Here is a 27,867-nt window from a genome sequence, read left to right on the forward strand (position 1 = left end):
TAGAATTTTAGAGCATGCACAACATCCAAGTTGTGCAACAGATGTTCCTTATGAGAAGAAGGATTGGGACAGAGAGAAGGAACAACAATTTCCTGATTAATATTTATATCCGAAACCACTTTCGGAAGAAAACCCAATTTAGGACGAAGAACCGCCCTATCTGCATGAAATATAAGGTAAGGCGAATCCCACTGCAAAGCCGAGAGTTCCTGAAACTCTCCAAGCAGAAGAGATAGCAATAAGAAACAAAACATTACAAGATAACAACTTAATATCTATATAATGCATTGGCTCAAACGAAGCTTGCTGCAAAACTTTAAGAACAAGGTTAAGGCTCCAAGGAGGAGCAACAGGTTTAAACACAGGCCTAATTCTGACCAGGGCCTGAAAAAAAAGATTGAAAATCAGGCACATCTGCCAGACGCTTATGTAAAAGAATAGATAAAGCAGAGATCTGACCTTTCAGAGAACTGACTGGCAACCCTTTCTCCAGACCTCCCTGGAGAAAGGACAAAATCATAGGAATCCTGACCCTACTCCAAGAGTAGCCTTTTGGATTTACACTAATAAAGGTATTTACGCTATACCTTATGGTAAATTTTCTGAGTAGCAGGCTTGTGAGCCTGTAGCATGGTCTCAATGACTGACTCAGAAAACCCAAGCTTAGCCAGAACTAAGCGTTCAATTTCAAAGCAATCAGCTTCAGAGAAACGTGATTTGGATGGAGAAAAGGACCCTGAGATAGAAGGTCCTTCCTCAGAGGCAACCTCCAAGGTGGCAGAGATTACATCTTCACTAAATCTGCATACCAGATCCTGCACGGCCATGAAGGAGCTATTAGAATTACCAATGCTCTCTCCCGATTGATACAAGCAATGACTCTTGGAAGGAGCGCAAACAGAGGAAACTGGTATGCTAGACCGAAAACCCAAGGAACCACCAGAGCATCTATCAGAGCAGCCTGAGGATCTCTTGAACTTGAACCATACCTTGGAAGCTTGGAGTTCTGCCGAGACCCCATCAGATTCAACTCCGGCACCCCCCACTTGAGGGTTAACCTGTAGAACACCTCTGGATGGAGAGCCCACTCCCCAGGATGAAATGTCTGTCTGCTCAGGAAATCTGCTTCCCAGTTCCTGGAATGTGGATGGCAGAAAGACAACAATTGTGAGCTTCCACCCACTGAATAATCAGAGCCACCTCCATCATGGCTAAGGAACTCTGAGTTCCTCCCTGGTGGTTGATGTAAGTGTGAAGTGATGTTGTCCGACTGGAACCTGATAAACCAGGCTAAGGACAATTGACGCCAAGCCATCAGAGCATTGTAAATCGCTCTCAACTCCAAGATGTTTATTGGGAGAGCAGACTCCTCCTGAGTCCATAGTCCCTGAGCCTGTAACGAGTCCCAGACCGCTTCCCAGCCTAGCAGGCTGGCGTCTGTGGTCACTATCACCCAACAAGGTCTCAGGAAGCTTCCCCTTATTCCAAGACTTGGGCTTCCAAGAAGACTTGGACTGCTACTGATTGGAAGAGGGAGAGGAAGACCTTTGACCTTTGAAGCTGCGAAAGGAACGGAAATTACTTTCACGTCCTTTAAGTTTGTTCTTCTTGTCTTGCGGTAGAAAAGACCCTTTTCCACCAGTAATATCAGAAATTATTTCTGCCAGACCAGTTCCGAACAAAGTCTTACCCTTTTAACGAAGCTCCAGAAGCTTGGACTTAGAGGTAACATCAGCTGACCAAGATTTTAGCCACAATGCCCTGCGTGCTAGGACAGTGAAGCCAGACATCTTGGCTCCCAGTCTAATAACTTGCATGTTAGCATCAGAAATAAAGGAATTGGCTAGTTTGAGAGCCTTAATCCTATCTTGTATCTCCTCCAACAGAGTTTCTGCAAAAATTGATTCAGACAAGGCGTTGCACCAATAAGATTCCGCACTTGCTACTGTAGCAATACAAACTGCAGGTTGCCATTGAAGACCTTGATGAACATACATCTTCTTCAAGTAAGCTTCCAGTTTTTTGTCCATGGGGTCCTTAAAGGTGCAGCTATCCTCTATAGGGATCGTAGTTCTCTTAGCCAGAGTAGAAATAGCCCTTCTACTTTAGGCCCCATGCAGCCAAGAATCTTTTATAGAGTCAGCAACAGGAAACAACTTTTTAAATATAGGAGATGGGGAGAAAGGAATCCCTGGCTTCTCCCATTCCTGTGAAATAATCTTCATCACACGGTCTGGAACAGGAAAAACTTTCACAGAGGAAGGACTATCATAGTATTTATGAAGTTTACTAGACTTCTTAGGGTTGACAACGACAGAAGTATTGGAGTCGTCCAAAGTAGCCAATACCTCCTTTAACGGGAAACACAGTTGTTCAAGCTTAAATCTGAGGTTTACTTCTTCAGTATCAGATGAAGAAATAATACTATCCGAATCTGAGATTTCACCCTCAGAGGCTACCGACATATCCTCCTCATCAGACTTATAAGGGAGGGCAACCTGCATAGCAGCAGGTGGAACAGAAACCTTACTATCTGAATGTCTAATTTTCCTCTTGCTTTTTCCCAGCATAGGAAAAGCAGATAATGCCGCAGATACCGCAGAAGATACATGTGCAGCAAAATCTGCAGGCAAATAAACTCCTCCAGGAGGCTGATAGGAACTGTAGGGCACTGTGTGTGATGCCATAGAGGCTTGGGATATTTAAGGAGAAAGCTGTTGTTTTGCCTGAACATTGGCCTCAGAGTGCAACAATTTATCTTTAAATTGAAGTGTTCTATTTAAGCATACAGCACAGAATTGCATAGGCGAAACAATTTGTGCCTCAAGGCATAACAAGCATTTGTCAAAAGTATTTTCCATGTCGTAATACTAAATGAAAGATTCCCCAAAATTGTAGACATTTTTTAAATACACTGTCACTTTAAGAATTCTTAATACCACAGCCACTTAAGGTTATGCAAACATTCTTTAAAATAATAAACCAATTAGGCCCCATACATCTCAGACAGGCTGAGGTGCCTTACCGTAACACTTATACACAATTTGGCTACCAGAAGTCTCTAAAACGATCATATAGTAGATTGACACAGAAGAGACTAAAATTCAATAAAACATAAGCCACACACATACTAATAAAGTATTTCAACAAAATTAGCCCAAAGAGGAAAAATGTCCCAATAAAGGGAAGATTAACCCCTAGGGGCCTATCTATCAAGCTCCGAATGGAGCTTGAGAGCCCGTGTTTTTGGCGAGCCTGCAGGCTCGCCAGAAGCAGCAGTTATGAAGCAGCGGTCTAAAGGCCACTGCTCCATAACACTGTGTGCCTGCTCTGTGCAGGCGGACAGACATCGCCGGAATTTAACTTGATCGAGTACGATTGGGTTGATTGACACCCCCCTGCTGGCGGCCGATTGACCGCAAGTCTGCAGGGGGCGGCGTTGCATCAGCAGCTCACAAGAGTATTGCTCTCCGCATTCAGTGAGGTATGTCGGACCTGTTCCACACTGTCGGATCAGGTCCGACATAACTTTGATAAATATTCCCCCAAGTCTCAACATACATAATATGCCAGCCCACTGCCAAAGAAAATCCTGTATAAAGAATTTTAAAAATGTCTTCTGAAGTGCAAGTCTCTTAGACCTAGAAGACAAAAGCACTTACTTGCAGGCAAAAAGACTGCTCACAAGGCGTGAAAGGACACATACTCCTTACAGAAACCTGTAGAAAAAGAAAGAACAGAGTAACCAACTCTGGCTTTCTGTACCATGGGCAGCAATGTGTTAGGAAACAAATGAAGGACTACCTCACAACTTTCTAACTGCTTAAAAGCCACCACTACTCTACTGAAGAGATTGACGTGGACTCAGCTAAACCCAAATCCTTGAAAAATAGCAGAAACATGAGAGGCGCCTGTGTGTACCAGTAACACAATAGAGATATTACAGTAATAGACCCTAATCAGAGTACTCACATTTGTGAAGAGCACTCAGACAGTGCTATTAGACACAGGCTGGATATTTGACATCTTGGATTGATCCTGCCATACCCTACTGTGATCCATATTACAGGGGAGTTATTTTACCCCTCATGCGCTAGACTTACTCACATGAACAAGTACCGTTTAAAGCTATGTTAAATCTTGATTGATAGAATACTATTCTAAATATATTTGCATCTCCATGCACACACATGTTAAATATTATAAACATTTTACTGGAAACTGGAAAACATAGCTAACTATAATAAGGAAAGGAAGCCTCTGTCAAATTACTTCACTCAAAGGGCTACTTGTACAAAAAGCCAGATGGTCAAAGTGCCTGTCACATGGTATGTATATGCATTTGTGATTGGCTGATGGCTGTCACATGGCACAGGGGGTGTGGAAATAGACATAACTTTTAAAATTGTCAGAAAAAAAACTACTTCTCATTTGAAGTTCAGTGTAAGTGCTATTGCATTGTCTTTCTATCATGCATTTTTTGGTTATGCAAATATACTGTGTTTACTGGTCTTTTTTTTTTTAAATTTCTTTATTTATTGGTAACCCAAATGGATGTATCACAACAAGAAACAATGGCATACATGAAAGAAATAAAATAATTTAGCTGATATGCATACAAGACAGTTATGTTCCTGAAGCGATTAACATCCAATCAGGCATTTTTTTTAAAACAACCAGGAGGAGGGGAGGGGGAAGGGGATGGGGGCTGAGAGGGAGGGAGGGAGGGGGAGGGAAGGAGGGCAAGATAATGAGTTCCATACATTGTGAGAAACAGTCAGGCTGGTCAAATATCCAGAATTAAGGGGGGGGGGGAGAAAGGGTGGGCGGAAGGGGAGGGGTGGAGAGGAAGAAAGGGTGGGGGGGGAGGGGGAGGAAGAAAGGGTGGGGGAGGGAGAAGGGAAGGGGGGAAAACATGTTACATCAAAGTAAAGAGGAGAGGGGGGAAATGGGTGAGGACATGCTACCTTCTTACATAACTATTTTGAATAGGATTATATTTATACAGTCAGGAACAAAAATCAAATAACACAACAGAGCTCAGGTCTCATAGATGTGGAGGGAGGTCACTCCTGGATTCGTTGGGCAGGAGGAGAAGAGGAGACACCCGGTCCGCCCCTTGTGGAATACGGTAAGGCACTCTATATGTATAAGTCCCTTAGTGTGGAGGGGTATGGAAAGAGAAAGCAGAACGGAAGGGAGTGGTTGCTGGGGTCAGATGTCATTTAGATTTCTCACAGGCCAATTTCCTTTCAATCTCTCTGTCATAAGGAATGTGCTGTTGGCGAAGGGTGTCAATATCTGTGTGTATATATTGTTGGGCAGGGACAGTAGATAGGGCTGCCATTTTGTGCAGAAAGCTTTGATTAGTTTCTCTAGATCTCCTTTAACGTCTGCCTGTTCAATCAATAATTGTGCATGTATGGAGCTAGTGAGTTGGGTTATGTGTGGGGGTTTCTTCGCAATCCGTTGTTTTAAGATCAGTTTCCTAGCTATCAGTATGGCAGTATTCAAAAAACTGTCTTGCGAGGTGCTCTGTGTGTGTCCCCTAAGGAAAAAGGCATCCTGAATCATTAGAACTATGGCAGTGCTTTGTTAGCCAGTACTGGATCTTACCCAAGTACTGAGCTATTTTGGGGCAGCTCCAGAACAGATGCCTAATGTCCATTTTAGGTGAGGAACATTTAAGGCAGGTGTCTGATGCATCCGGAACCCATTTGACTCGCAAGTGAGGGGTTATGTAACTTAGGTGTATGAATCTGAGGTGCATCTCCCTGTATGTCATTGCAAGGGTACTTCTGGCCACTAGTTTGAAGCTGTCTGAGATCATGCTTTTCGCTAACATCAATTTCGGCATTTCGCTTCCATTTAGCACTCAAGTGTTGTAAAGTTTCAGTGGATTTGCCCTCTAGAATCAAACCATAAATATATGAGATAGAGTGCAACCCTTGTTTAGTCAAAGAGCAGATAGTGTTTATTGGGGTGGTGTTTCTACCACTGAGCCCTTCAGATAATAACTTGTGCACGTAGTGAGTGGCTTGGAGGTATGCAAATTTGCTGTGTCTGGGAAGGTCAAATCTGTCTTGTACAGGAATGATTTGTTTGTGAGGTGATCTATCTGTTGTGAGATTGCAGTTAAGCCCCTCTCCCCCCATAAAACAAAGATTCGGGTGGTCATACCCGGAAGAAAAGTAGAGTTGCCCTGCAATGGGAGGTATCTAGTTGTTTCAGCGGGAGCTTCCACCACCTACATAGCTTTTTTCAAGCTCTGAGCGGGTCCTTGAATAAAATGTTGTCCCTAATATGGTCGGGGAGAGTATGTAGGGGGGCGTGTGGCAGAAATGCTAGGTGGAGTGGATGCGCTAAGGATTTCTCGAAATATTCATTGTTAAAGACTGATGTGCACGCTAGCCAGTCAAAGACTAGCTTTGCCAGCATCGCCCAATTGTATCACTCAACGTTCGGGAGTTTCAATCCCCCTTTATCAGGCGGTAGTTCCAGTTTCGTTCTGCTGATTCTGTGTTTCTTAGAGTTCCACACGAATGCACCGAAAGCATTAGTAATGCTTCCCAGATCTTTCTGTGTTAACAGAAAGGGGAGCAATTGTAGGGGGTATAACAATTTAGGCATTGCTACCATTTTAATTAAGCTCACTCGGCCCGACAGGGAGATAGGTAATTTAGCCCAGCCCCTTAGCAACAAATGGATCTGTGCGATCACTGGTGGGATATTCAATTTGTAAATTAGATGTGGGTTGACATGTAAGCGAAGGCCTAGGTACTTGAAGGAGCCATCCATTCCCCTAAGTTTGGATATAGTTGGTGTGGGGGAGTGTGTTTTGGTGAGGTATGTCAGCTACAACTTTTCCAGGTTTACTTTATAGCCTGAAATAGTTCCGAACTGGTGGAATATAGAGACCAGTTTAGGGATAGTGGTGCTTGGATTAGTTACGTATAAAAGCAGGTTGTCGGCATATAGTGATAAGTGCATTGAGTGGGACCTTATCTTCAATGCCGGAGTCATGTTTTTATGTAAATGGCTAAGGGTTCTATGGCTATGGTGAACAAGAGGTGGGAAAGGGGGCATCCCTGTCTAGTTCCCCGCCCAAGAGAAAAGTGGTGAGACACCGAGCCATTCACTATGATTGAAGTGCGAGGATTGTGGTATAATTTTTGTATGAGATTATGAAAGTTTCCAGTTATGCCGAATTTTTCTAAGGTGGTCAGAAGATGATTCCACTCCACTCTGTCGAACGCCTTTTCGGCATCGACAGATAGGAGGCATGCCCCCTGAGGTGTCCCAGTGCCAATTTGGTTTCCATTGCTACCACTGTCTTCCTTCCGCCAGAAGTGGTCTATGACCGCTAGGGTCTTGTGAATGTCGACCGAAGAACGGTGTCTCATAAAACCTGTCTGGTCTTTATGAATGACCGTACCTAGTACGGCTGCTAGTCTACCCGCTAGAATAGCAGTAAATAATTTGTACTCATTGTTCAAGAGTGCTATTTGTCTGTAGGAAGCTGGAATTGTTGGGTCTCTGCCTGGCTTTAGGATTAGGCACATAAGTGTGTCCACAAAATCAGCTGGGGTGTTAGTGAGCTCTGTAAGTAGGCCGTGAATGTTTTTGCCAGTAAGGGACTAAGTTCCGTTTGCAACAGCTTGTAATATTCAATTGGTAATTTGTTAGGACCTGGAGTTTTACCCAGTTTGGCTGATTTGATTGCCCTTAAGACTTCTGACACCTGAATTGGGGCATTGAGCTTCTCTAAGTTTTCTGTACTGAGGGCGGGGGGGGTGATGCTATCCCAAAAATGGTCTTTGTCACGTTGTGTGCATGGTTGGGCTTTGTAGAGTGTGGAGTAGAATTTTAAAAATTCAGTTGTGATTGATTACGTGTCTGAACAGAATACCCCCTGCACTTGAATAGATGGGATGATTGATTTAGTATTGGACAGTTTAACCATATTGGCTAGGAGTCTCCCCGTCTTGTCCCCAAATCTATAAAACTTGCCTTTTCTATATGTTTGAAAGACGTGGTCCTGATGAGCCAGGGCATCCTCCTTTAGTTTCTTTTTCTCATAGTAATTGTTTCTATGTCGGGGGGAAGGGTGGGCTAAATATTGATTTATGCAGTGGTGACTTCTGCGGTGGTTACAGTTTCTATCTTTTTCCGTTTGGCATTGTAGTGTGTGGTGAAGCTGGTGATTTGGCCTTGCATAACTGCCTTGGATGCTCCCCAAAACACCTCTGGGTTGTTAAAGTGTTGGGTGTTAAAATTGCAATATTCCTCCCAGTAAGTTTTCAAATGCTGTCTGAACTCAATGTTGTGATACAGGTAAGTGGGGAATCTCCAGTTCTCAGGGATGTGAGCATTGGGTCTAGGGCCAAGTGGAAGCCATATGGGTGCATGGTCCAAAATTATGATGTCCGAGATGTCTGTTTGTACGATTTGCGTATGTAGTTGTTTAGAGCATAAAAAGTAGTCAATACGTGATAGTGTGTTGTGTGGTTTTGACACACATGTGAAGTCTCTCCTGGTTGGATGGCATGAGTGCCATGGATCTAAGAGGCCTAGTGAGGTCTTAAGGGCAGCAACAATTGCTGTTTCCTTTTTCCTTTTTTTAGCATAGAGTTTTTCTTGTCTTTTTGTATGGTTGTCAGCCCTACGGTCCAGCGGTAAGTCTTGTGCTAAGTTGAAGTCACCTCCTAACAGTAGTGGCTTGTCAGCCTGTAGGGACAGAGTAGTCTGAAGAGTGTGCCAGAATTGTGGGATTAGTTGATTAGTGACATAAATGTTGGCTATAATATATGTTTGATTATCTAGATGTAAGCTGGCTATGATGTATCTGCCTCTCTGGTCTATTGTGATAGGCTTAATTTGGGCAGAGAGACCCTTTTTAACTAGTATCGCTACTCCCCTTTTCCGTCCCTCCATGGGGGTGTAAAAGACTTAACTTACCCAGCGGCACTGTAATTTCTCATGTTCCACTTCCGTGAGATGCGCCTCTTGTAAGAGGGCGATATCTGTTTGAAGACACCTCAGGTGTTGCAGTATGGTGCTGCGTTTGGCCGGGGAGGTGATACCTCCCACATTGCATGATACTATCTTAAGCGGGTGTGACATGGTGTTGAGAGATGAGGGATGAGTGAGATTGATGTCTTGTAATGAATGTATGGGTTGTGAGACTATGGTATCTTTGGTCATTGAGGTTGGAAGTGATAGGTAAGTCGGGAGGGGCAGTCAAGAATAGGCTGACAGCTGTAGTGAAATTAGGTATGTGTGGTTGAGGTGTGTATAGCCATTGTGGCCTTGACTTACAACTCACGGTCTCCACATGCAGGTGTCTGGGCAGAATCCGGGTGCTCCTCCATTTAACTAGGGAAGTAAAATAACACAACTGTGATGTTCTGGCAACATTGCAAATAACATTACACATAACATGAGGGAGTGGGGGGGTGGAGGAAAGAGAGGGGAACATAAGTCAAACAGGCCCAGGGATGGGAAGGCAGGGCAACCCTTATGAGGCAGGTGGGAGCCCAACCTCAGTCTCAGATGGTGCTCAAGTATGAACAACCTGTAGATGACAGCAACAGTAAAAAGAAAAACTAGAACAAGTAAGAACAAATACTTAGACTTTAGATTACATGTCAGTAATGGTCCAAGTGTCTTAGTATCCATCTTGTCAAATGGAGAGGATAAGGTAGTAAGCATATAACTGCGTGCTCTTCTCAACCAACTCCATTGCGGGTTTCAGTGTCAAGAAACTCCTGCAGTTGCTGCGGGCTTGTGAAGAACTTGGTGCCACCAGGTGTTGTCAATCTCAATTTGGCCGGATAGAGAAGTGAAGCTTGTCGTCCCATGGAAGTAGTTTAGAACAGATGGGAGCAAACTCCTTCCGTTTTCTTGCCACTTCAGCAGAGAAATCTTGGAAAAGTAAGAGTTTGTGACCCTCAAAGAGTAGATTGGGTTGGGATCTGTATGCCTTTAGGACCACCCATCTTCTCTTGATATCTGAGTAACTTGAAAATAACTTGTCTCGGCCTCTGATTGGGCTTAGCCGGTAGTTGTTCTGGGCCTATTCTGTGCGCCCGTTCTATGTCCAGAGGCATTGTTTCTTGGTCCATCTTCAGCAGTTTAGGTAGCGTATAGGCTGTGAACTCTATAAGATCCTTCTTTTTAATCGACTCCGGGACCCCTACAATCCTTAAATTGTTGCGTCCGCATGTTGGAGTTTGGTGGAGTATTGGCATATCTCAGAAGTGAGAGTGTCCATTCCCGCCTGTAGTGTCTCCATTTTAGGGAGAAAAAGGGCCTTGAGATCCTGGAGGAGGTCCGGCGGTGGCTCTAAGCTAATGTCTCTTTGGGCAGGAGAGGTTGGTTCTGGGTGAATTTCTGCCGCCTGGTTCTTGTTCCTGTCCGATGACTTTTGCTTGCCTGCCATAATGGGTATGACTTGAAAAAACGTGTCAACTTTCATAGAGGATAATGTTGTGTGGCGTCTCTCCGTGTGCAACTTTGGTTTTTTTTTCCTTAAGGCATGCGGTGGTCAGGGATGGTGAAGATGCTAGAGGCACTATTGTATATTTTTGGTCAGAGAAAAGTTGTTTTTCCCCCTCTCCACTTCCTGCATCCAAGTCCCACAGGTTCTCCAGTTATTAGGTAATTAAGTTCGTAAAATTTAGGGAAAATGCAAGTTTGGCATCTATCAGGCTTCCAGATTACCACATGGGTGGAGTGCGGTGTGTAATAGGCAAGACAGATTGCGGGCACCCGCTGAGGGCCACAGTCCCAGTGGGTAGGATAATAAGACTATGCCCAGCTTCTAAATTTTGTCCCGTTTCCTTTATGGGGGCTCTAAGAGTGACACAGTCCAGAAGGAGTAGGGGAACACAAATCCCAGAGAGCCTGCACAAGAGGTGATATGGCGGCTGTAGTGCGGACCACTATAGGCCCTTTGATCTCGGGCTAGACTTCCAGGAATATGCCTACTTTCAATGCAATGATGTTTTACATATATGTGTGGCTTTCAAAATTCTTTTCTCATCAGTTTAATCAGTCTCTCACACAGCAATTAAAGTCAACTGAGGGATAGTGCGTAGGGGTCTCAGAGCCAAAACAAAACAGGCGAGAGGCTAAGAAATGCTCTGATATTTGTGAGCTTAGATGGGCAAAGCTGGTATTGCAAGGTAATGTGATGTGGTTGTAATCCGTTTTGTACCCTGGCCAAGTATTTCCCAGCCTGTGTCTCTTAAACCTCTCTCTAAAAGGTGCGTGGTCCAGCTTCTCTGTTTGATTGACTTTTGCTTGCTATGTGGGCCTGTTGTTTGTGCTTTTTCCCTCCCTTATGTGTTCTTCGGTGTGGTTTGCACTGTGATATGGCTATGTGCATTGCACCGCTTATGCTCCCAGAGCTTGCAAGATGGTGGTTTTCTACCAGAGGCCCGACTCACCCTCCTGCTCCCGGTATCAGCTCCACACTTGCAGTGAGTCCTGAGAAGTTGCCTACGCTCCATCCGTGGCTCTCCAGTTCAGGACCGGATCTGTTTAAGTGGCACTCCTCTGCTGTGACAGTTGTCCCAGCCGTAACCTCTCTCCTCCACTTCTGTCCGACGACTATTGCGGTGGGGGAATCGGCTTGTAGATTCCTTGCTGGCTATACTCCAGACAGGTGATACTTCCACCTGCCAAGGAACAGCTTTTTACCGGCTATTCCGCTGTTTTTGGCCAAGTTTTTGGAAACTCAGGGTCCGGAGCTCTTCTCCCTGCGTCCTCACTCAGCACCCGCCCACCGGAAGTCTGTCGTGTTTACTGGTCTTTTAAGTAATTTTGTATGTATACATGGAGGCCAATTTAACAAAGGTCTTGCAAACCTGATCCAACAGTGCGGATCAGGTCCGCAAGACCTTGCTGAATGCGGATAGCAATACGCTCTCCGTATTCAGCATTGCACCAGCAGCTCACAAGAGCTGCTGGTGCAACGTCGACCCCTGCAGACTCGCGGCCAATCGGCCGCCAGCAGGGAGGTGTCAATCAACATGATCATACTCGATTAGGTTGAACTGCAGCGATTCCTGTCCGCCTCATCAGAGCAGGCGGACAGGGTTATGGAGCAGCGGTCTTTAGACCGCTGCTCCATAACTTGTGTTTCTGGCGAGTCTGAAACACGACGCCTGTGTTTATATCTGTACAGGCGTACTTCAGAAATATTGCAGGTTCAGTTCCAGACCACCGCAATAAAGCGAATATAGCAATAAAGTGAATCACACTATTTTTTTGTTTCCCAGTTGGTATAAAAGATATATTTACACTATACTGTAGTCTATTAAATGTGCAATAGCATTATGTCTATAATAAAAATGTACATAGCTTAATTATTTATTATTCTTTATTTGTAAAGCGCCAACAGATTCCGCAGTGCTGCCCATGGGTACAAGGATAAAAGTACAATGGAGAAACAATACAATAAAAGACAACATTTTACAGACAAATACAGGGGGAATTGAGGGACCTATTCCGATAGGAACTTACAATCTAGATAGGTAGGAGGATAGGAAACAGGAGGTGGGGACTGCAAAGGTGAGAATAATATTAGTGAGGAGATAGATGAGGGCAGCTATTAGGTTAGTGAAGTTAATTTGTTAATGAGTCGGGTAATAGGCTTCCCTGAACAAAAAGGTCTTTAGGGAACGTTTAAAGGAGGAGAGGTTAGGGGAGAATCTGACAGCTCGAGGAAGTGCATTCCAGAGGGTTGGTGCCGCACGAGAAAAGTCCTGTGGTCTAGCATAAGAGGAGGTGATAGTAGAGATCGCAAGGAGCAGGTCATTGTTGGATCTTAGGGGGCGGGCTGGAATATATTTGTTGATGAGTGAGGACAAGTAGGGTGGGGCAGCATTGGTGAGGGCTTTGTAGGTCAGGGTGAGAATTTTGAATTTAATTCTGCTGTGAATGGGGAGCCAGTGAAGGGACTCACAGAGAGGTGCAGCAGAAACAGAGCGTTGAGAGAGGTGGATTAACCTGGCAGATGCATTTAGGATGGATTGAAGGGTAGAGAGGCGGGAGAGAGGGAGGTCAGTTAGCAAGTTATTACAGTAGTCAAGTTGGGAAATTAGCAGGGAGTGGATTAGCAGTTTAGTCGTTTCATCACTCAGAAACAAACAAATTTTGGAGATATTGCATAGGTGGTTGCGGCAGGATGAAGAGAGCAATTGGATGTGGGGAATGAAGGACAGATTTGAGTCAAGTGTGACTCTGAGGCAGCAGACTTGGGGTGATGGCTGGGGAGATAGTGGTGCTGCTTACAGTGATGGAAAAATTAGAAACTGTAGTAGAGTTGAAAGTAGTTCGGTCTTGGACATGTTTATTTTTAGGTAGTGAGAGGCCATTCCATAGATAAGCAGTCGCTGATGTGAGAATTTACAGAAGGAGAGAATATAGGGGTGGAAAGGTAGATCTGGGGATCATCAGCATAGAGGTGGTAGTTAAAGCCATAGCTTTTGATAACTTTACAAAGTGAAGAAGTGTAAATAGAGAAGAGTAAAGGACCTAGGACAGCCTTGAGGTACTCCAACAATTAAAAAATAGTTTATTGCTAAATGCTAAGCATCATCTGAGCATTCAGGGAATCATAATCTTTTTGCTGGTAGTGTGTATATATGTGTATTAATGTGTATTTATGTGTTTACATGTGTATATATGTTGGAAAAATGGTTTTGTCACTAACCTTCAATTTGTAAAAGGAATAATATCTGGAAGCGTGTTAAAGCAAAGCGCAAAAAAAATGAGGTATGCCTGTAAATATGTTTGTGCACACATACATATATAAACACAAATAAACACATATATAAACATACATATACAGTGGGGCAAAAAAGTATGAGATGAGAGAGGCCTGTAATTTTCATCATAGGTATACCTCAACTATGAGAGACAAAATGTGGAAACAAATCCAGATAATCACATTGTCTGATTTGGAAAGAATTTATTTGCATATTATGGTGGAAAATAAGTATTTGGTCAATATCAAAAGTTCATCTCAATACTTTGTTATATATCCTTTGTTGGCAATGACAGAGGTCAAACGTTTTCTGTAAGTCTTCACAAGGTTGTCACACACTGTTGCTGGAATGTTGGCCCATTCCTGCATGCAGATCTCCCCTAGAGCAGTGATGTTTTGGGGCTGTCGCTGGGCAACACAGACTTTCAACTCCCTCCAAAGGTTTTCTATGGGGTTGAGATCTGGAGACTGGCTAGGCCACTTCAGGACCTTGAAATGCTTCTTATGAAGCCACTCCTTCGTTGCCCGGGTGGTGTGTTTTGGATTGTCATGCTGAAAGACCCAGCCACGTTTCATCTTCAATGCCCTTTCTGATGGAAGGAGGTTTGCACTCAAAATCTGATGATACATGGCCCCATTCATTCTTTCATGTACACGGATCAGTTGTCCTTATCCCTTTGCAGAGAAACAGCCCCAAAGCATGATGTTGCCAAACCCATGCTTCATAGTAGGTATGGTGTTCTTTGGTTGCAACTCAGCATTCTCTCTCCTCCAAACACAACGAGTTGTGTTTCTACCAAACAGTTCTACTTTGGTTTCATCTGACCATATGACATTCTCCCAATCTACTTCTGGATCATCCAAATGCTCTCTAGCATACTTCAGATGGGCCCAGACGTGTACTGGCTTAAGCAGGGGGACACGTCTCGCACTGCAGGATCTGAGTCCCTGGCGACGTAGTGTGTTACTGATGGTAGCCTTTGTTACGTTGGTCCCAGCTCTCTGCAGGTCATTCACTAGCCCCCCCCCCGTGTGGTTCGGGGATGTTTGCTCACCGTTCTTGTGATCTTTTTGACCCCACGGGGTGAGATCTTGCGTGGAGCCCCAGATCGAGGGAGATTATCAGTGGTCTTGTATGTCTTCCATTTTCTAATTATTGCTCCCACAGTTCATTTTTTCACACCAAGCTGCTTGCCTATTGCAGATTCAGTCTTCTCAGCCTGGTGCAGGTCTAAAATTTTGTTTCTGGTGTCCTTCGACAGCTCTTTGGTCTTCACCACAGTGGAGTTTGGAGTGTGACTGTTTGAGGTTGTGGACAGGTGTCTTTTATACTGATAACAAGTTCAAACAGGTGCCATTAATACAGGTAATGAGTGGAGGACAGAAGAGCCTCTTAAAGAAGAAGATACAGGTCTGTGAGAGCCAGAAATCTTGCTTGTTTGTAGGTGACCAAATTCTTATTTTCCACCATAATATGCAAATAAATTCTTTCCATATCAGACAATGTGATTGTCTGGATTTCTTTCCACATTTTGCCTCTCATAGTTGCGGTATACCTATGATGAAAATTACAGGACACTCTCATCTTCTTAAGTGGGAGAACTTGCACATTTAGTGGCTGACTAAATACTTTTTTGCCCCACTGTATGTATGTATATATATATAAATATATATATACATACACACACTTGTTGGAGCCCTTCCCAGTCAAATACCTTGAAACATGCAATAACTTTTTAAATTAATTTTAATATGTTTTTATGGGTTTTATTGCTAGAAATGCTTGAAGATCCTATGTTTTCCACAAAAAAATATTCTTTTTATTTTTAAATATATATTTCTATATATAAATCTGTATATACAATATTTATCTATCTATCTATCTATCTTTCATCTATCTATAAATCTATCTATCTATAAATCTAGCTATCTATTCTATTCATCGATCTATTATCTATCTATCTATAAATCTATCTATCTATCTATCTATCTATCTATCTATCTACTTTTCAATAATTAATCTTAGTCACAGACTCAAAAGTGCAAAAGATAAAAATACATTTATTAAATTGCACAGTGCAAAAAATTACTCACATTGTGAGAAGTGGCGGTATCAAATCAATTGTACACAAAAAAAGAAAAAAGTAGAAAAAAAAAATCTATATATAAAATATAGCTGCAAGCAGCGATAGAGGTGGCCATGCGCATCGACATTGCAATGGCATACAAGCAGCTAAGTCACAATATAGAGCTTTATAGAGGTTTTTACAATTCTAACATTAGCAGTTGGAAAGAAAACACATTTTCGAAATTTTTGCGTTTTTCAAGATGGCTGCCCCACCATATGACCAATTCTTTCATCACGATCAGATGTAACTCTAGGTGACAATATATGGTTATATAGCAAATTTCACAGCTTTAACATAAGAAAACACTTTTTCGAAATTTTCGCGTAAACCAATATGGCTGCCACAGCTTGGGACCAATTCCTTCAACATGAACAACTGTGACTCTAGGTCACAATATAAGGTTATACAGCAAGTTTCACAGTTCTAACATAAGCAGTTGCAGAGAAAATAGATTTTCGAAATATTCACATAAAACAAAATGGCTGCCAGATCATATGATATTCAGCATCCATATTATGCACAATAATTGTCACCATAGATCTCAATAAACATGGCAAAAATAAAGCATTTTTGTAAAATAGTTTTTGTTTTATTATTAATTTTAAAATATCGTTAAGCGTTTTTGAACAATTCAAAATGGCTGCCAAACCACATGACCTATCAACTTCTCTTGAACAAATCTGAATGTTAGTCATAAGATAAATCTGTAAACAAAATTTCAAGTCTGTGCCATAAGCGGTTTCGGAGAAGAAGATTTTTGTAGTTTTTAAAAAACGCGCATACGAAACAAAATTGCCGCCAAGCTATGCATTGTATGGCTTTCAAATTGCACATACTAATGCTCACTATAGACCTCTACAATTTGCAGAAGTTTTATGAAAATTTGCAAATGTTTTATTTCACGAAGGCGACTGCGCAGTGCAAATTTTTACTGCAATATTGCCTTTAGGGGTCATGACTATGTGTACTCATATGTCTGCTACACTGTAATATAGTTAAATAGTGTAAACATAATGCATAAAGTGCAAATTTACGCAATTAAACAGCGATAAAAAGGCGAATGGCTCATAGCAGCCATGTTGATTATGGAAAATTCGCAGTTTGAACAAACTTGGTAGAGGACCTTGCAAGGAGCACATGTGCAAAATTGCGCTTCATTGCACTTAGCGGTTGCAGAGAAGAAGATGTTTAAAGATTTTCGCACAATTCAAAATGGCAGCTAGGTCATGTGACTAAATCACTTCTCTTGAACAAACTTTATTATAGGTCAGTACAGCAGTACACACAGCAAGTTTTACAGCTGTAACATAAGCGGTTCTGGAGAAGAAGATTTTTAAGCGGTTGTTGAAATTTGTCGCAAAAAGCAATATGGCTGCTAGATCACATGACCTATGAGATTTATTTTGCATAGGATTATGCACAGCATAGATCTTTAGCATAGTGCCAAGTTTCATGAGTTTTAGAGTTATGCTGTTGTTTTTATAAGCATTTGAATAAGTGGCGGAATAATAATAATAATAATAATAAAAATAATAATAATCTTGACAATAACAATAGGTTGTCCTGCAACTTCGTTGCATGGCCACCTAAAAATAAATGAAATGATGGGTCATGACAGAATATCTAGCAGTTGCAGCTCAACAATAATGGCGGTAAAATACCAGTTCTATAAAATAAAGTGAGGGCTAATAGATATCAGACCAACTACACCGACTACACACTGAACCCCCTAGATCAACCAGGGAGGTGTAACCAGGGCAGATCACAAATAGGGATCTAAATTGTCTGATATTATATGCCTCAAAGCAAAGTTATACTAGTTGAAGAATATAACTAGTAAAACTGCACACATTCTGTATAAAGTGACTGGATAAATCAAGGGGACATACTGGATAAGTGAATAGCATACATAAGGCCATAATGCAAAATTAGCTGGATAAAGGTCTCCTACATGGCCATGCATCGGCCGTCAATGTGAAGATGGAATATGCGACTGTATGTTCCCAACTTGTGTGCTCAGATACAAAAGTACCATAAAAGAGCAACGATCATGTTAGTTATTCTAAATACAGTTACTGATCGATTTGTTGCACAAACAGGCCAAACAGCAGTCACACTCTTGCAGGTTACTCACAGTTGTAATCCAGTGCCATTCATGGCTAATACATAACTCTCATGATTAGGCACAACAATATTATTATGCTCCAGAGCAGCTGCAAACAGGCTGAAAACTTTGACAAAGCGGTGGTAGGAATATCCGTTCTGCTTAGAAATGCCAGTGAGTTGCTCCATGTGAGCTGGTAAAACATCACTTCTGGCACATGATCCGGAGAGCCAATCCGACATGCGTTTCACCCCATTGTCATCTATCTAGACGGGGCTTCATCAGGGGTGATGTTGATGCTCCTGTCACTCATGCTTTAAAATGCATGTTCATATATATATATATATATATATATATATATATATATATATATATATATATACACACACATATCTATATATGTCTGTGTATATTCATATTGATATATAGGTATTTTACAAAATATTTTCATATGCTATAAATATATATATAACTGTATATATACATTTAAAAATGAAAAGAACATAGGAATGTGAAGTATTCCTAACACACCTTCAGCTTTAGCGCAGTTGTTCTAGCTTAGTTTTGGGTTAGTACATTAGCAATAAAAGGAAAAGACTTTCTTTAGCACCCCATAGAATTATATGGGGAGAGGTGCCTAATGCGGTTGTGATAACCAAAGTCCTGAAGTTAGCTTACCTAAGTCTTTAGCTTTTTCACTTTAAACTTGTAATACCAATGCTAACCCGGGAGCTCTAATGTTTTACCTTGAGCACAGTTAGTGCTTATGAGAAATATAAAATTATCGCTCCATTTGTAATCTAGGCCATAGTACGCTAGGGTCAGTAATGCAAAATTACATTTTCTATCAATTTATGGAATCTTTGCATTGATTTGTCACTTTATGTCAATGTGACTCAATTAATTGATATTAACTTTAGTTCTTGTTAAGAATTTACAGCATTAAGTTCAAAGTCAAAACAAAGCCTTTGTAATTTTTCAAAGCAAAAGTTTTTTTAAGATTTAATTACTTTAGGCGTAAATGAAAGCTTACATATAACTATGTGAAACATTTTTTGATATTGGGGGAATGGGGAAGGGGGGGGGGGGAGAAAGGAGATAGTGTTTCTAGTGGGGGATATGAATAACCAGTATGAACAATCTATCATTCGTATAGGATATATAATGAAATGAATAAACCTTTACACATAAATGCAATATACAGTGATGGCTACATATACATTCTATAATGCAATGTAGCTATTAAAAAGTGTAAAAAATATAGAAAAATGCAATATAGTTAAAGTATAGAAAAATAACACCAAATTGGTATATGTAATAAAAAGACAATATATATAGCATACGTAATCACATAAATACATCAGAAATTATGCATAATATACATAGTATCGAAACAGTGATATATCTAATCTCTATCAAAGTAAAAGCAAGTAGAGTCCATTGTGATCTTATAAAAAGAAGCAAATAATAAGTGAATCAGCAATTTCAAACAACTTCAAACACCAGGTCCCTTTGGGAGTCTACTTACACTCCTTCACCTCAATAATATGAGGTAAGTGCCGCGCAGTGTATGGGGAGTCCCTTGAGATCACAGCTGCAGATTGTGCTGAGATGTGTTGCTGATATCTTGTCCACTCTTCAAAAGTCATTCCCAGGCATATATGGCATGCGAAAAAAGAGAGCAAACAATAGTGCAACTCCGTATATAATATAGAATAACTTTATTGGTATAAGAAATGTGCTTACATCAAATGCCCTCAATAACATATGAGGTAATTAAAAACTATCATGCCATATACTGCATAATTATTAGGAAAACCCAAATATTCAAAGAGTGCACTGAGTGCAAACGTTTTTTAGAGTCCGTACGCGTTACGAAGGGTATAAACAATTTCCTATCTTCTTCCTCAGCGGCTATTACCGTTTGGTTTCCCATACTTGGTTTAAAAATGCTTGCGGCGGCACGCCCCTTTGTTAGCCCATAGTTCATTGGTTCGAGTTAACTCTGTTACGTGTCAACCTCATGTGCTCATGTCACATGGTATTTCATTCAATTGATTGTTTTTTCTCTTGTGTATAGACTGTGACTAAATCATGAGTATTCGTCATAACAACAATAGCATGCTAATCAACACCTTAAAGGACCTCTAAATACATTAGAATTGCATGAATAAAAAAAACCTAATGAAAAAGACAATGCAATAGCACTTACTTTACAAATAATCAGTCAAATTGTTTTTATCACGTGGCAGCCATAAGCCAATAACAGATTAGTATACATATAGCCTGTAAACTTGTTCACATGCTCAGTAGGAGTTGGTGCCTCGGAAAGTGTGTATGTAAAAAGAAAGTGGTAAATTTGATAATAGAAGTAAATTGGAAAGTTTCCTAAAACTGTATGCTCTATATGAATCATGAAACTTTAATTTTGACTTTAGTGTCCCTTTAACCAACTATTTAAAACACTCTCTTTTCTTTGATGAATTGTTTATGGTTTTTAGTAACATTGTTTTTCTTATAGTCATTTTAAAATATATCACCTGTTTAGTTTCCAGAAACTGCTTAAACAGCACAAAGATAAAAAGTTAACCTGGGGACCCTTATTTGGTGCAATGACAAGCTGTCACTCCCTCATAATGATTGATGGACATTTACAGGGTGACCCTCTGGACCTTAAAATGTTTGAAGCCACTGACTGGGTAATAATAAATAACTTAACATGTTTCTTCTAAATATTTTAATAAATCATCATGAAAAGTATTCTTGTTTCTACAATGCACACATAAAACAATATATATTTTTCTTCTTTAGATCCTAGAAGATTCCAGTTTGAATGAACAAAATGATAGCTCCCCAAAAAACATGATTCTTAGACCAGGTCCAAATTCAAGTATGGTAAGTTGCCTAAAATATGTGTGAAAAGTTGTAATGTTTTCTCTTAAATCTCATAACATGTTTTAATTAAAAACATTTAAAATGTGTTGCCAAAGAACTATGGGAAGCTTTAAATTAATTGAATGAAGATATGTTTGATTTAGAGGTCATTATATAAACAGAAATGGTTTAATATCTTATGAAAGAATTTGAGTACAATGTATGGAAAAGGTAGGGGAGAAAAATAATTTGAATCAAGTATATATTTTTTTATTGTACAAGTATGCAGAATAAAGTTACAAAAAATAAAAATGAATTTGCAAAATAAATGCAATGAAAATGTTTAATTATGAATTCAATGTTGCAGATATGTAATAACTTACATTAGTGATGGCCACATTCTTAAGTAAACGGAGGGGCAGTTCAATTTTTAAGGGCTGAGTATAAATGTATGGCTATTATACAAACAAATAACATAATTCCTAAAAATGTCCAGAACGGTAAGGCCAGATTTAAATTGAATGTAAATTTTGATGCTTAAGTGCCTAGTGTTTAAAAATTCGATTAAAAACAGGGGCACTTTAATTCATCAAAATTTACATTTCACTCCTGTTGTGAAAAAATACCTTCTAAACTTGACAATTCAGTAAAGATTTTATATTTAATTCAGAATAACTGTGCTTATTGATAAAATTCATAATAGCGCAACAATGTAGCATAAAAAAATTGGGTACATTTATGTGTGAAACAGCAATATGTGCGAGCTAGCCTAGCTCACAGTGAGTTATATACACATTGGTGCAATTATGAACCAACTATGGTCCATGTCAAACAAAGGCACGTAAAATAGTCAACTTGGAAAAAGATCTGTAATCTTAAAAATGAAAGAATGTCATGAATTCACCCTGTAAAACAAATCAGATGTTCTAATTTAATGCGAGTCATAAATAAATATAGCTGACTTTCTATATGAAATATAGTCACCTACGAATAACTGACTTGCAAGCAATTTCAAGGCACCTTGTTAAACCAGCTAATTGTAGAGCTAAGGTGTGTGATTTCAAGTCCCTTACTCCACACCTACAAAACTTTTAGGACTTAAGAACTTAATTATAACAAGTCAGGTGTAAATATTTATTTAAGACAGCTCACAAAAATTAATTAGTATAAGTCGCATACATAAATAAAGTGATTAAAGTGCAAACACGCCTCATTCTATTGTTAACACATATTCCTAATTTAAATAGATTTACACTTATTGTAAATTTAAAATACATATATCTAAAAATCATTCGGCTAGATTACAAGTGTTTTGTGGTACAGCTTTTAACGCTGAAAAAACGCATAATACGAGTCGTGTCGGTATAGCTATACCCCAAGCATTTTAGCCTGTAATGCAACGTCCATTCCGCACTCAAAAAAATGACGTTTTTGTGTGGGATTTTCATAGCGCCGGTATTACAGGTTGTGTGATATGAGAGCAGTAATTATGGATTTAGCAAAACAAAAATGTTTCACAAAACTCATAACTAAACTGTTGCAAAGTACATTAACACCCATAAACTACCTATTAACCCATAAATTGCCTCCCTTCTGCATCACAAACACTATTTAAAACTTATTAACCCCTAATCTGCCACCCACCCACATCGCGACTATTAAATAAACCTAATAACCCCTAATCTGCCGCCCACCCACATCACCAACACTATTTAAATATATTAACCCCTAATCCGCAGCTCCCTGACATCGCTGCCACTATAATAAAGTTATTAACCCCTAAACTTCCGGCCTCCAACATTGTCGCCACTATTATAAAGTTATTAACCCCTAACCCCTAAACCTCCGGCCTTCCACATCAGCGCCACTAAATAAACCTATAAAACCCCTAAACCACCACCCCCCATCGCAAAACACTAAATTAAACTATTTTTTTATAATTTAAAATTAAAATTACAATATAACTATATTTAAATAAATAAAAACTTACCTGTGAAATAAAAATAAACCTAACATTAAACTATAAATTAACCTAACATTACTATTCTAATAAAATAAAAAAATACTACCAATTAAAAATCTGTAAATAACAAGGAAAGGAAAGAGGCACCGTATGTGTGAATCGATCACCCACTAGGTATAAGCACAAGGAAGATTCAGGGTACTCACATGATGTAGAGGCACCCAACTGTGCCAGAAGAGGCAGGCTGGTTTTCAACAGCAGACCAGCTAGCTGAACCAAGGTAATCACTGGAAACACAGGTATAGTAATACCCAGGGAGATGACTGGTCCCAGGTGTTCATTCACTACTACTACCAAAAACTGGCAGCAAGGGGAATGAGCAGGAAGGATATACCAAAACCTTCCCAAGGTAGCGTAGACAAAAGCACACAGCTGTGAGAGTTACTAATTCAAAAATTGTTTAATATAATAGTATAAAAACAAAATTAAAAACAACTCATTATGTAAAGTGCATATTAAAGCAATACAGCGCGTTTCACGGTTTCTACCGTTTCATCAGGCATATATAATAATGTATAATCACCCCTTAAACATTGCTACGCTACCTAAACTCAATTAAATGTGTCCCCATCCCCTACAATGTATAGACCAATCGGAACACTCTTAAACACTATTTAAATATATTAACCCCTAATCCGCCACTCCCTGACATCGCTGCCACTATAATAAACTTATTAACCCCTAAACCTCAGGCCTCCAACATTGTCGCCAGTATAATAAAGTCATTAACCCTTAAACCTCCGGCCTCCCACATTGGCGCCACTAAAATAAACCTATTAATACCTAAACCGCTACCCCCCATCGCAAAACACTAAATTAAACTATTAACCCCTAAATCTAACACCCCCTAACTTAAAAATTAAAATTACAATATAACTATATTTAAATAAATGCAAACTTACCTGTGAAATAAAAATAAACCTAACATTAAACTATAAATTAACCTAACATTACTATTCTAATAAAATAAAAAAATACTACCAATTAAAAAATCTGTAAATAACAAGGAAAGGAAAGAGGCGCCGTATGTGTGAATCAATCACTCACTAGGTATAAGCACAAGGAAGATTCAGGGTACTCACATGATGTAGAGCAGTGATTTTTAACCTTTTTTTATGCCGTGGCACACTTTTTTACATTAAAAAATCCTGTGGCACACCACCATCCCAAAATTTAAAAAAAATCACACATTGTAGCCTAATACAGCATATAAATATACACATACACACAAACACACACATACTGTAGGTATTGTGCTGTTATGCCATGCCTCCTACAAACTACCCCTGCACTGGGAGTAAAAAACAAGCAAAGTTTAAAAAATATGTCACACTGTTGTCAGTCTGCCGTGGCACACCTGAGGATCTCTCACGGCACACTGGTTGAAAAACACTGATGTAGAGGCACCCAACTTTGCCAGTAGTGGCAGGCTGGTTTTCAACAGCAGACCAGCTAGCTGTACCAAGGTAATCACTGGAAACAGAGGTATAGTACTACCCAGGGAGATGACTGGGCCCAGGTGTTCATTCACTACTACTACCAAAAACTGGCAGCAAGGGGATGAGCAGGAAGGATATACCAAAACCTTCCCAAGGTAGCGTAGACAGAAGCACACAGCTGTGAGAGTTACTAATTAAAACATTGTTTAATATAATAGTATAAAAACAAAATTAAAAACAACTCATGCTGTAAAGTGCATATTAAAGCAATGCAGCACATTTCACGGTTTCCACCGTTTCATTAGGCATAGACAATAATGGATAATCACCCCTTAAATAGGGCTACGCTACCTAAACTCCATAAAATGTGCCCCCTCCCCCTACAATGTACAGACCAATTGGAACGCCCTTAAACACTATTTAAATATATTAACCCCTAATCTGCCGCTCCCTGACATCGCTGCCACTATAATAAACTTATTAACCCCCCATCGCAAAAACACTAAATTAAACTATTAACCCCTAAATATAACAGCCCCCTAACTTAAAATTAAAATTACAATATAACTATATTTAAATAAATAAAAACTTACCTGTGAAATAAAAATAAACCTAACATTAAACTATAAATTAACCTAACATTACTATTATAATAAAATAAAAAAATACTACCAATTAAAAAATCTAAATTACAAATTTAAAAAAACAACACTACGAAAAAAATTAAAAATTCTAAAATTACAATAAATAATAAACACTAAATTATGAAAAATAAAAAAACACTAAGCTTACAAAAATAATAAACGAAATAATCAAAAATAAAAACAATTACACCTAATCAAATAGCCCTATAAAAATAAAAACACCCCCTAGCCTACAATAAACTACCAATAGCCCTTAAAAGGGCCTTTTGTAGAGCATTGCCCTAAGTTAAACAGCTCTTTTACCTGTAAAAATAAACAGTAAAACCCACCACTGAACCAACCCCCCAAAATAAAAAACCTAACTCTAAAATAAAACCTAAGCTACTCATTGCCTCATTGTGTATGGGCATTGCTCTTAAAAGAGCATTCAGCTCTTTTTCACTGCCCTTAAAAGGGCATTCAGCTCATTTACAAAAGCCCAAAGCCCTAATCTAAGAAAAAACCCACCCCAAAAAAAAACACAAAAAAAACTAACACTAAACCCAGAATATCTACTCATGGTTCCTGAAGTCTGGCCATGCATCTACATCCAGGTGGAGATAAGTCTTCATCCATGCAGCGATATCTTCTTCAATTTCGGGGGGCGTCTTCTATCTTCATCCTGGAGGCGCGGTGCGGAGCCATCCTGGAAGCCGATCCCATCCTGCACGGAGCGTCCTCTTCATATAGTCACCGCCGTACACTGAAATTGAATGCAAGGTAGCCATTTCAAAATGGCTTTTTTTACAGGTAAAAGAGCTGTTTAACTTAGGGCAATGCCCTACAAAAGGCCCTTTTAAGGGTTATTGGTAGTTTATTGTAGGCTAGGGGGTGTTTTTATTTTTGGGGGCTTGTTTATTTTTATAGGACTATTAGATTAGGTGTAATTGTTTTTATTTTTGATAATTACGTTTATTATTTTTTGTAAGCTTAGTGTTTTTTATTTTTCATAATTTAGTGTTTATAATATTTTGTAATTTTAGATTTTTTAATTTTTTTCGTTAGTGTTAGATTTTTTAAATTTGTAATTTAGATATTGTCATTGGTAGTATTTTTTTATTTTATTACAATAGTTATGTTAGGTTAATTTATAGTTTAATGTTAGGTTTATTTTTATTTTACAGGTAAGTTTTAATTTAATTAAATATGTATATTGTAATTTCAATTTTTTGCGATGGGGGGTTCTGGGGTTTAGGGGTTAATAGGTTTATTTAGTAGCAGTGATGTGGGGGCCGGAGGTTTAGGGGTTAATAAGTTTATTTCATAGCGGCGATGTGGGAGGCCAGAGGTTTAGGGGTTAATACGTTTATTTAGTGGTGGCGATGTGGGAGGCCGGAGGTTTAGGGGTTAATAGCTTTATTATAGTGTCGGTTATGTCGGGGAGCGGTGGATTAGGGGTTAATAGCTTTATTATAGTGTCGGCGATGTCGGGGAGCGACGGAATAGGGGTTAATAACTTTTATTAGTGTCTGCGATGTCGGGGGTGGCAGATTAGGAGTGTTTAGACTTGGGGTTTATGTTAGGGTGTAAGGTTTAAACGTAACGTTTTTTTTCCCATAGACATCAATGGGGTTGCGTTACGGAGATTTTACATTCCGCACTTCAGGTTTAAGTTTTTTCTCTAACACTCTCTCCCCATTGATGTCTATGGGGAAAGCGTGCACAAGCACGTCAAAGAAGCCCTTGGATTTTGTGCGGTATGGAGCTTAATGCCACCATATTGCACGCATAAGGAGGCTTTTCAGTAACTCGTAATAGCAGTGCTATGGAGAGTGAAATAACGCAACTTTTTGGCATTAGTTTTGTACCCCGTTTAGCGCAAAACTCGTAATCTAGGTGATATATAGTTAACATTTTTAAAAATAAAGTACAAAAGCAGTTAAGCTCAAAGTTAGTTAAAACATGAAATAAATTCTAGCCATTCGGACTCGGATTTTGTGAAGTCTTATTTATTGCAAGTCACTCTAACTTGGATGTTTGAAAACTTAAGTTTATGTCAGTTTAATTTTAAAAAGTGAGTAGACTTTATCACAATAAGCTGACTTGAACCCAAGTTCAAGTGGTTACATTTGTGTGACTACCGCACACTAACACCTGCATGTCAGACAGTGCGGGTGCACTAAATCCCTCACATGATAGACATCTATGGGGGGGGGGCATGCAGTAAAATTAATTTCTATTATCAAATATGCTCTCTTGGTATTATTTGTTAAATAGTAAACCTGGGTGGACTTATAGAAAGGTAGGAGCATGGATGTCTTTAGCAGTCTTTGGCAACAGTATTTGCAACTATGTATAACATTTATGTAAACATAGTTTAAAACACTACTAATCAGAAGGCTAAAGACATGTGCATGTGCATAAGCTCACCTACACTTACTCTTTGACAAAGAATTCCAAGAGAACTCAGCAAAATAGATAAAAGAAATACAATGGAAAGTTTTTTAAAATGTCATATTATATCCAATCAATTTAAAGAGACAGTAAACACATTTAGATTTGTATATAACATGTTTAGTTATGTATAATGAAACTAGTTTGCAGTATACTTTCATTATTTCTAACCCCCCCCCCCCCGTTTCATGTTATTTAGCTTTGTAACTTGAGCAATTTCTAATTCCCAGAACTTTAACTGCCCCATTGAGACTTCTCAAGACTAACACTACTATATAATGTTCCCTAATTAGATATGTGAGATAACAACTGCTAAACAATGCACACTGTACTGACATTATAATCAGGCTAGCCTTGTTGTCTGCCGACTAAAGCCCAGATTGGCTCCTTCAAATAAGGCAAATGGTGGGTGGAATTTGGCTATTGATAAAAAATTACAGTAAAATG

At 39.6% G+C, this 27,867-nt stretch overlaps 1 protein-coding gene across 1 annotated transcript in view; it reads left to right on the forward strand.

The window, feature by feature from the left end:
- LOC128657504 (probable cation-transporting ATPase 13A4) overlaps positions 1-27,867 on the forward strand; it is a 186,812-nt gene that overhangs the window by 85,664 nt on the left and 73,281 nt on the right. Inside the window, exons 14-15 of the mRNA XM_053711871.1 lie at positions 20,556-20,706; positions 20,819-20,902. Coding sequence (XP_053567846.1) covers positions 20,556-20,706; positions 20,819-20,902 — 235 coding nt within the window. The remainder of the gene's footprint in view (positions 1-20,555; positions 20,707-20,818; positions 20,903-27,867) is intronic.

Source organism: Bombina bombina, chromosome 4 (genome assembly GCF_027579735.1).
Source record: "Bombina bombina isolate aBomBom1 chromosome 4, aBomBom1.pri, whole genome shotgun sequence".
Classification (NCBI taxonomy): domain Eukaryota; kingdom Metazoa; phylum Chordata; class Amphibia; order Anura; family Bombinatoridae; genus Bombina; species Bombina bombina.